This window comes from Pseudopodoces humilis, chromosome 10 (genome assembly GCF_049639895.1).
Source record: "Pseudopodoces humilis isolate 2021_Gansu_Grassland_sample_001 chromosome 10, ASM4963989v1, whole genome shotgun sequence".
Lineage (NCBI taxonomy): Eukaryota > Metazoa > Chordata > Aves > Passeriformes > Paridae > Pseudopodoces > Pseudopodoces humilis.
In genome coordinates, this window is record NC_142209.1 from 1,610,038 (window position 1) to 1,619,694 (window position 9,657).

The window sequence follows — 9,657 nt, forward strand, 5'->3', positions numbered from 1 at the left end:
TTGGAGTTAAATTCTAACTCCAATTAGCCCAAACTGTGAGCGGCTGCTCTAGGAAACGTATTCATCCCACTTTCTCCCGTGTATGGAAAGCACCAGGAGAGGTCTTCCATGGTTGCCCTGAGCCAGTTAATTGAAAAGACTCCTGCCAAGCTGTATCCTGCCATGTCTTTACTTCCTGCATCCCTGTATTTTGGAACAGCCTTTTTTGAGGTTTTATTTTCACACAGCGGAAAGTTGCCAAAGGACGTATCTGATTCTACCATTTATCATCTCCTGTGGAAGAACACGGATCCCTGTATCAGTCTCAGATATCACAACTGAAAGTAAACACACTTGTACAAGATGCACTGATTTATTAATAGAATATAAGTGAAATGTAGTGACATGTTTTTCCACTGTTCAAGCCATAGAGACAATCACTGTCCCATTTATAGACTCGGTGGCGTCATTCAGCAACTCATTCATAAACTCAGACCCAACACGTCCAGGTCAGGTATTCCAGGAACCATTCCCACACTTCCCTGATACCAAGAGGTTAACTGTGAGTGCAGTCCCCGCAGTTTGCAGCTGCAATCAGTCCATGGGAGATTTTCCTATGTTCTCTTTTAATTCCTGAGGCTTTCTCCACCTGGAATAGTTTTTTAAAGCCTTTCAACAGCAATAAAGCAAATCAGCTGAACTTTTGTGGGGTACTAACCTGCTCTTCAGGCAAGAAAATGCGTTAAATGTTCTGCAAAAATATGCTTGTTTCCAATATACTCTGGGGATTATTCATTACAAGATGAATTATTGGCTAATTATGGCTAATTATTGGCACTTTGAGGCAACTACAACAGAGAAAATCTCTGCAACGGAACAGCTTTAAATGTAACACACTCTTTTGTGTGTTTCTACTTCTACATTCTGCAATGTCTTAAACTGTAACCCATAATTTTTGCTAAACTCTAGCAGCTGTGATTTCACAGCTAATAGTGTTATCAATGTACAGCTTCATGATTCAGCATTGCCTGAAAGGAACAGGAGAAGCGATAAATACGAGGTATTACGACTGACTTTGCAGTTTGCCTCAATATGCAAATTTCCCTTAAATCAGGAAAGAGAAACCTCTATGAAGGCAATTAATGTAAGCACTTGGCTTTCACAGCACGAGAAACCGTTGGAAACTAATCCCTTATGGATACAAAGGAAGACAAACATCCTATTGCAGTTGTCAGAATGTGCTCTGAAGCAGACCGAGGTTTCTCCTGTAGGTATCTTTCTCTTGCACACTGCTCAGAACAGGCATCCGTGGGTATCAAAAAGCTGAAAATCTTTGGACAAACCCTACTGTTCACTTCCAAGTGTCCTGTTTCAGGAAGGTACAAAAGCCCATGAAGAGCTGGGCAGTAGAACATGAACGTACACCAGAATGATGAGAGATGATGAACCCCAAATGCGTCTTGTGGAAAGAAAAGAGCCTTTAAAATTTGAAAACGGTAAAAAGGAAAAGAGAAATCGAGTGCGTATTACTGGCACTGCTGAAGCCCAGATACAACATAGAGCCACAAGCCTGCAGGGAGTGCCTCATCCATAACCACTGGCTTATCTGTGTCCAGCAGTCATGTGGCAGAACAAGCTGGGGAGCTTCCTGAAGTCACATTTACTGCCTGAGTTTGGCTGTTCACGTTGGAGAGGGATTTGGTCCTGGGGTTTTGAGATTGTTCAGAAACTGCAGAAGTGGCAGCAGCATGGTCAGCCTGCTGGCTCTCCTGCCCCACACCACTGGGAGCAGGGTTCTCCTGGGCTGTCCCAGCGTGGCTGTGTGCCTGGCTGGATTGTCTCCCCGCTTCTGCCTCCTGTTGCTGCAGCATCTGTTCCACCTCGATCTCCAGCTCCAGATTTTCCTCATCTGCCTCCACATCCAGCTGCTGCATTAACTCCTCCAGCTTCCTGGCCTTGCGGAGCTCGTTCTGCTGGATGATGGTGCACAGGTGCTCCGTGAGGTGCTCCTTGATCTCCGTCTTGTGCTGCAGGTCCAGCTTGGCTGCCACGTACTCGGACTCGGCCTTGTCGTAGCGCTTCCTGCAAAACCATCAGCATTTCTGGAGGGTTAATTCTCACAGCACCTCACACCCTGACACGGGGAGAGGTACTTGAAGATTCCCTGGAATGCAACGTGCTCTGCAATGCATTGTGCCAGCTGTTCATGATGTGCTGCCACATCAGCAAGAAGGAAGAAAAGAAGAGTGAATTGATCAAAACTTCTCTGGACACTGGGGGCTCTGCTGTTGTGTATTCTAAGAGTTAACTTGCTCAGATTGAATCACAAACACCCATTTTTACTGCCTGTTTGAAGAGATGCATCACTGGCAGCAGAAAGAACCCATCAGAAATTGCAGTGTTTTCACACTTCTAATGGGAACACCCACTCAGTGAACTGAAACACCACAAAGCAGCTGGGTGTTTTCCTAATCCCACAGATACAGATGTTCGATGGAGCACGTTGACATTTGGATCCTGTGCTTTTCTGGCCACCCATACCCATGTTCAGAAAACCAGGGGCAGCACAGACTGACACAGCACATGACATCAACAGATGTAGAATTTTATTGCAAGCATCCGTCCCGACACTCACTTCCTGCCAATTTGCACTTCCTGTCATGACAAATACAGCAAAAATGGAATATTCTAAGTATTTATTGAGTTAAGACATAAAGAATATCTAGCACTTTCATGGCTGGTGTCCACATTAATGATGCATCTTTCACCACATCAGTGAACCTGTGTATTAATTCTAATTAAAAGATAGATGCAATTTTACTCATCAGGAAAGGGGACACACAAAGGCTTTTGCAGCCTGACTACAGAGCACTCAGGTTGAATAGTGGTTGAATAAAGAATCCAGCTCTTTTATAAAACCAAATTCCAGTATCTCCCTAAACAAAGCAACAGAAAGATAGGAGAGGTCCTTTGCTTAGTGAAACAGAAGGAAATAAGACATAGAAAAGCCTCCCCAGATATCTTTTAAATAATATGACTTTTACACAGCTGTAAAGGCTATGTCTGCAGTGGGCAGAAGATGCCCACTTATGTTTCCCTCTCAAGAAAGTCAAGATTTCTCTGGGTCAGATGCCTGAAGTGGCAAAACTAATGCTATGTTGGAAACATCTGCTCAGCTAAATCTTTGGGCTGAATTCCCACCCATTAGACACACTGTATTTACAAAAATTCTATTCCACAGCAATTGTCAAATGTTGTTAACTAGGTATCTGCTCAGGACTATTTAATATAGCACTTCCTGACCCACTGAAATGCTTTTTGTTTTAGCCCTAGAACAAAAGGCAAATAATAAATCGTTTAAAAAGACTCCACTTAAAAGTAAATTGGCTTTGGCTCATAATGCATAAAGACTACAACACTGGAAGTACCTACCTCAAGGAAACACCTACTAAATTAATGAAAGTCATTAAGATTTTGGTGAAGTTTACCCACTTGTCCCTACTATTATCTCCTTTTGCTATTGTCATTAAAAACTGCTTTCCTAATGTCAAGAGCTGCTTGTGGTCTTTAGCCAGTAAGGGTTTCAAATAGATACATTATCACAAAACTTGGGTAAGAAGATTTCAGGAGCATTTAATGTCTTTAGAAACCAGATGAAACCTCATATCCATTGAAATGTTCTTCCTCTTGAGGACATGAAATTCTGGGTTCACATGCAATCAGCTACACTTAACTACAGTTAATCTTAGACATTTCAAATGATAATTACACCAAAGAAATCTTAATTTTTGTAGCAACCACTGCTATTTTTTTCAAGACTAATTACCAGCTTTATTGGCCTGTGGTCATGGTACGGTAGAAGTCAGAAGGAGAAATGAACATTTAACAGATTGAATGGTGAACCAAAAACCACAAAGTGAACATTTCTGCTTTATGAAACGGCTGCACAAACATGCTGCTGTTTATCTACTGATGTTGTGGTTTACCCACAGCTAATGGGGTGTTCCCATTAATTTCTTGCCTTTAAGGAACTCATCACACCCAGGCTGATTAAAGGCACATTGTGAAGGGTTAAAAGCTTCCCTCTTCCTTCAATTTTTGGTCCTAGTTGCAAAAATACTTCAGCAGGATTGTATGTTTGAAGCTTAATTGGTCCCATTGATTCCAGCAGGACCAGAGCTGTCATGAGCAAGCAAATTTCCCTGAACAGGATTCTCATTTCAGGACTTTTCAAGAAAAAACCTCTTTCCCTCTGAGAAAAAATAACCTTGAAACAATAAAGCAGGGCTTATGGACAACTGCACACTTAAAGCAGGACCTATGTCTTGTGATAGCAGTCTCCAGTCAGAAAACCTGCTTCAGTTCCCAGATTCCAAGGGAAAAATTAGGAAATAAAAAACATACTTTTACTTCCAGATCTGAAAGCCCCCCCAGACTGTGAGCACTTCAACTACACCTTATTACAGTGACAGGACTTCATTAGTGCTGCAGTGAGAGGAAACAGCATTTTCCCTTCCCCTCAGGCAGGGCTGCTCCCCGTTCCCTCCTCCCTGCGTGTCACTTACCGGGCATAGGAGTAGTCCAGGCTGGCCTGGTCGATGCGGTTCCTCAGGATCCCGATGTCAGCAGACACCATGTCATCCAGAGCCTGCAGCTCCTTCTGAATCCTCTTCAGTTTCACTGTTTCAGCTTGAGTTCTTTTGGATCTGCAAAAGGAAGGTGATTGTTGTTGTTGTTGTTGCTTTAATTTCCTTTTCCAGCCTCTCTTCTTGATGTACCGAGCCCCATTTCACTTGCAGAGCAACTGACTTCTTTAGGACCTATTCAGAAGGTTTCTCCTTTATGGTGTAGGGCTTTTGATCTTTTTTAGCATCCACAGGGATCTAAAATGCCTGCTATTAAAGGACTATGGCAAAATTATGTAATGACTATAATCAAAGTGCCTAAAATGGATTGTGTTTCTTCACTGTGGAAACACACAAGAAGCTGCTGTATCTAAGTAGTTCTCAGTGTAAGGAAACAGGAAATGGCTTGGGGGGAAAGTGAGAGGGGGAAGGGTTTTTAGCCCTGCAAATATCCCCTTTCAAAGAAGCCCAGTTAGTAGGGGCCAAAAAGTCACCTAACCTAAGCTTGATTTCCATTTTGTAAAATTATTCCCAAAAGGCCCAGCCAAATCCCAATGAAGTGAATGGAAAGTTTTACATCAAACACAAAGGATTTCAATCAAGCCTTATGCAACTTTTTTCAACTAGGCCATTCATTCCTAAGTCCTGAAAATGTAATGTTACTCAGGGCAACAAGCTTTGATGAATTTCACTCCCAAGCAAGCCAAGCGACTTTCCACAAGCTTTTACATCATGTCACTTTGCCATCATTCATCACCACCAGCAAAATAGTGCTTCACAGCCACTGCTCTACACCCAAAGCAGGTCCCTGAAAGCAAGACTAGATGTGCAGGCAGTGCCAGCATCTCTCATTTGACCACCTGATGCAGATAGAAGGACACAGATGTCCTGTGGTATTGCTGGGAGCCTGAGGAAGGCCTTTGAGTGACAGAAGTAACTCTTTAGCTGTCACCTTCCTTGTCTTGTCTCTCCTCAGGCTTTGTTTCCAGGAGGAAGAACCAAACCTGGTGGCCACACCCATGTTTGATGTCCTACACTGACTGAGAATAAAGGTGCTTGTGTTTTATCCCTGCCTGGCAAAGGAAAATGAAATTTTCAGGACTGCAGCACAGTACAGGCTGTGCTCACCTGTGTTACCCAAGGGCTCTGATGGGCAAAACGTAACACAGGCCTTGGAGAGCACTGCAAGCCTGAAAACTTCACATCACTGTCCTTGATCTGGTGTTATCAGCTGTTCCAACATCATTCCCTACAAACTTTGCCTTCCCTGGAGTCTTAAAGTACCTTGGTGCCATAAAGTCTGGTCCCCTGAAAAGCAGGAGTTAACAACTGTGAGAATATGTGCAATTTTATAATTTCTAGTCTTCCAGTGGTAAAACAGTACCTTCTTAAAGCTGATCATCTTCTCTTTTCAACATTTTCACACACAATGAACCAAAAGTCCAAACAGAAATAGCTTCTTCTCACAGGTTACAAATCAAATAAACTTCCCTTACATTCAGCAAAAACAAATCAGGACCAGAACATGTACAAGCATCTGAGCACCCCAACTTCCAAACATGACCTCACTAACAAATTTAAGGACTTCAGCTAATCCTCCAGTTGTGTAATAACTTTTCCATCTGCACACAGAGCTGCAGCTTGGGAAGTGTGAAAAGCTTAGTCACAACTTCCTGGTCAGAACTTGTCATCCAAGGGAAACATCCATCACAGCTCCTCACAGAGCACAGAGAAGAGGAAAGAGAGAAATTTAATTCAAGATATGAAACTGGTTGCAGATGAAGAGCAAGCCCCTTGCTCAGGCTCAGCCCCACCTCTCAGCAATGGCTCTGGCCAGGAGTGCCTTCTTGCGTTTATTCTTCTCTTCTATCAGCCGCTGCTCCTGCTGGAGGATTTCCCATCGGGATTTTTCCTGCCTGCTCATTGACAAGAACATCAAAATTAATAGAAAGTTCATTTCTTTCCCTGCTGCTCATATTGCAACACAAACATTCACCATCATATATTCTGGAGCTTAGTTCTGAGGAAGGGTCATCCATTAAGACAAATAAAACATTTCCAGATGAAATCTACTGATCAGAACTAAAATCTGCATAACCAAATAAGCTGCATGGATCACTTTTTCAGAAATAGGTGGGATTTTTTCATTTAAAGGATGTGCTTCCCTATCAGGTAGAAGCAGTTACAAGTTTCTTACTGGCTCCTACAAGTGGCCATCTGTTCAGTCTGCCAACACAGCCTCTTTTTTGGAAATGTTTTTTTCCATAAAACAGATTCTTTTGCAAGTCTGCTTTTCAGTAAAGCTCCCACATAATTAAATGGATACAAATGAAAGGCTGGTACGAGTTATAATGAAAACAAGCAGCAAGGAAGAGCAAGAATTCACTTTTGCCACCAGTGAAAGACTGATCTTGATTTCATTTCCTAGGCCACATCTCCTAAGAGATACAATCATCCCAAAGGATGGAAGGCCAGGTCTCAGGTGAGGGGGTACAACCTGGCAGGATTTAGGAGAAACAAAGAACTGTTTGCTGCTTTCCACCCCACTGTGTTCTTCGTGCCCTCACACAAGGAACCCGAACTTAAAAATACCCAAATAACTCAGCTATTAACAAACATTTCTGCACATCTCTTCAGATTTGTCCTCATCACCTCACATACAGAAATATTTTTAGTAAAATTTAAATTCAAGGATCCAGGCTGAGAAGAATCCAGCAGATTTGGGAGGTGACTGTTGCAGCTCAATGTCATTTGCTTCCACCACTGAAAATTCTCAGCAAAGCTCCAGCTGTTTTCTCCCTAGACGGTGCCTGTGTTTTCCCCACCACAAAAATGAGATGAACAGCCAGTACTAGTGGTGAGCTGCACCCACAGGAGGAATTTGAGTTCTCAAAGTGCAGCTACCCTGGTGCAGGGGGTGCAGGCAGGTGCTCCCAGCCCGGAGTTGGGCAAGGAAATCAAAGCCGCAGCCTCTCAAGGCCCATCTCAGCAAAAGAGAACCTCCAGGATCCTTCTGAGTTTAGAATTGGAGAGAAGCCACGTGCTGCTTCTCCACACAGATGCTGCCTTGTAGAAAATGGAATAATTTCATCTCTCAGAGCTTCCTATCAGACACGCAAAAGTTGACTTCACAAGCAAAGAATGAATCAATACAGAATAACAAACCCCACCCCTTGATTTTACCAACTTACTAACAATTCCACTTTCTTTCTCTCCACTTGGCTGTTGGGCTTTGTAGGGCGGGGCTGGGCACTGTCCCTGCCATTACAAGACTCTGCCGGTGTCACTCCCTCCTGCTGCTCTTGGCTGTCCCTTTGCTGATCCCCAGCTGCCGGCTCGGGCTGCTGAGGGTGACACGGTTTGGGTTGAGGTGGAGAAAGAAGCTGTTCTGGAGTGACAGAGGCTGCTCCTCCCTGCAGCCCCAGCCTCTGGCTTTGCTGCTGGAGGGCTTTTTCCCGTTGTGATTGCTTCCGAGTCTTGGGCACAGCCTGGGGACGAGGCTGCTGCTGCTGCTGCTGCGGCGGAGAGGGCTCGTACAAATCTGTCGGTGGAGAAACAGGATTAAAACCAAACCTCAGTGTATCAAAGACAGGCTCTGGCAGAGCTGTTCTGGGCAAGCAAAACCCAAAATAATGGGAAGGCAATGTGGGGGAAACCTCAGGAAGCTGGAAATCTTTTGATAGTCTAAGATTCAGGAATTTTCAAGGATACTGGTATCCCTAAGTGAGTATGAGGCCTGGACTGCAGGCCTAAAAGAGAAACCATAGATGGGAGTGAGGTGACTCTTGGGATAATGGTGACGAGGCAGATCTAGGGCTAAGGAAGGGTCCCTGCCAGCCTGGTGGGCAAACTGAGGTTATAAAGTGAAGAATGGGGAAGAACGAGGTGACACGCGGGCAAGAGGAGGCTGGGCACATGAGGAGGGTGTTGGGCGGAGATCTGGGTGCAGGACAAGGGGCTGGAGAGCCGGGGAGTTTTGGGATTTTTGGCGGAGAGAGGAGCTGGATGAGGGGAGCGGGGAGAGATGGGGCTGGATGGGAGGGACCGAGGGGCTGCCCGCTATAGCGAAGGCGTCGGATGCGGGGATGGAGCAGCTGAGCTGAGGGGATGGAGTGGAGTGCAGGGGCTGAGGGAAAGGTTAAAAGTGTGGATAGGGGGGCTGAGGTGTGGGAGTGGGGTGTGAATGGAGGGGCTGAGGAGTAGGACAGTGGTGGGGGTGGGGGGCTGAGGGGAAGGACAGAGGTGTGGGTGGGGGGCTGAGGGGAAGGACAGAGGTGTGGGCGGAGGGGCTGAGGGGAAGGACAGAGGTGTGGGCGGAGGGGCTGAGGGGAAGGACAGAGGTGTGGGCGGAGGGGCTGAGGGGAAGGACAGAGGTGTGGGTGGGGGGCTGAGGGGAAGGACAGAGGTGTGGGCGGAGGGGCTGAGGGGAAGGACAGAGGTGTGGGCGGGGGGGGGGGGGGGAAGGAGAGGGGTGTGGGGGGAGGGGCGGAGGGGAAGGACAGAGGTGGGGGGGGAGGGGCTGAGGGGAAGGACAGAGGTGTGGGCGGAGGGGCTGCAGAGATGGGGCGCTGAGGGGCGAGGGGAGGCAGGTGCAGCTGCGAGCGCTGACAGGGTGCCGAGGCCCAGGCTCTTCCTCCGCGCCGCTCCGGGCCCCACTATCCCCCACTCCCCGGGCGCTCCCGGCGCGGTCCGGTCCGTACCTGGGCGCTGCCCCCGCAGCCGCCGCAGCTCCTCCTGCGAGAAGCCGGCCCAGGCCTCGGCCATGGCGCTCCCTCCTCCTCCTCCTCCTCTTCCTCCCGCCGCGCAGGCCCCGCGGCTGCCCCGGCACCGCCGCAGGCGAACGCCGCGGACAGCTCGGCCGGGGGCCTCGCGGCCGGGGGCCTCGCGCCGCCGGGGCGGGGCGGGGCGGGGCGGGAGAGATGGCGGCCTGAGGGGAGGAGGGAGGGAGAGGGTGGAGAGTGCCTCTGCTGCGGGAGAAGCTGCCCTTGTGGGCACATCCCTGCGGCTCCTGAGAACCTAGCCCCGTGAAGAATCACAGATGATTTAGGCTGGA

General features: G+C 47.1%; 1 protein-coding gene across 2 annotated transcripts; it reads right to left on the reverse strand.

Annotated features, from left to right (window-relative positions):
• Window positions 1-333: 333 nt before the first annotated feature.
• Window positions 334-9,423, reverse strand: GORAB (golgin, RAB6 interacting). Of its 2 annotated transcripts, none has more exons than XM_005528669.3 (5): window positions 9,305-9,423; window positions 7,800-8,145; window positions 6,419-6,520; window positions 4,545-4,685; window positions 334-2,061 (listed from the first exon to the last, which is right to left on the reverse strand). In XM_005528669.3, exons 1-5 carry the CDS (start codon window positions 9,366-9,368, stop codon window positions 1,599-1,601), a joined length of 1,116 nt encoding a protein of 371 aa, XP_005528726.1. In that variant the 5' UTR covers window positions 9,369-9,423; the 3' UTR covers window positions 334-1,598. The 2 variants fall into 2 exon arrangements, with proteins under 2 accessions (XP_005528726.1, XP_014113080.1); XM_014257605.2 differs by having other exon boundaries at window positions 7,788-8,145.
• Window positions 9,424-9,657: the final 234 nt, after the last annotated feature.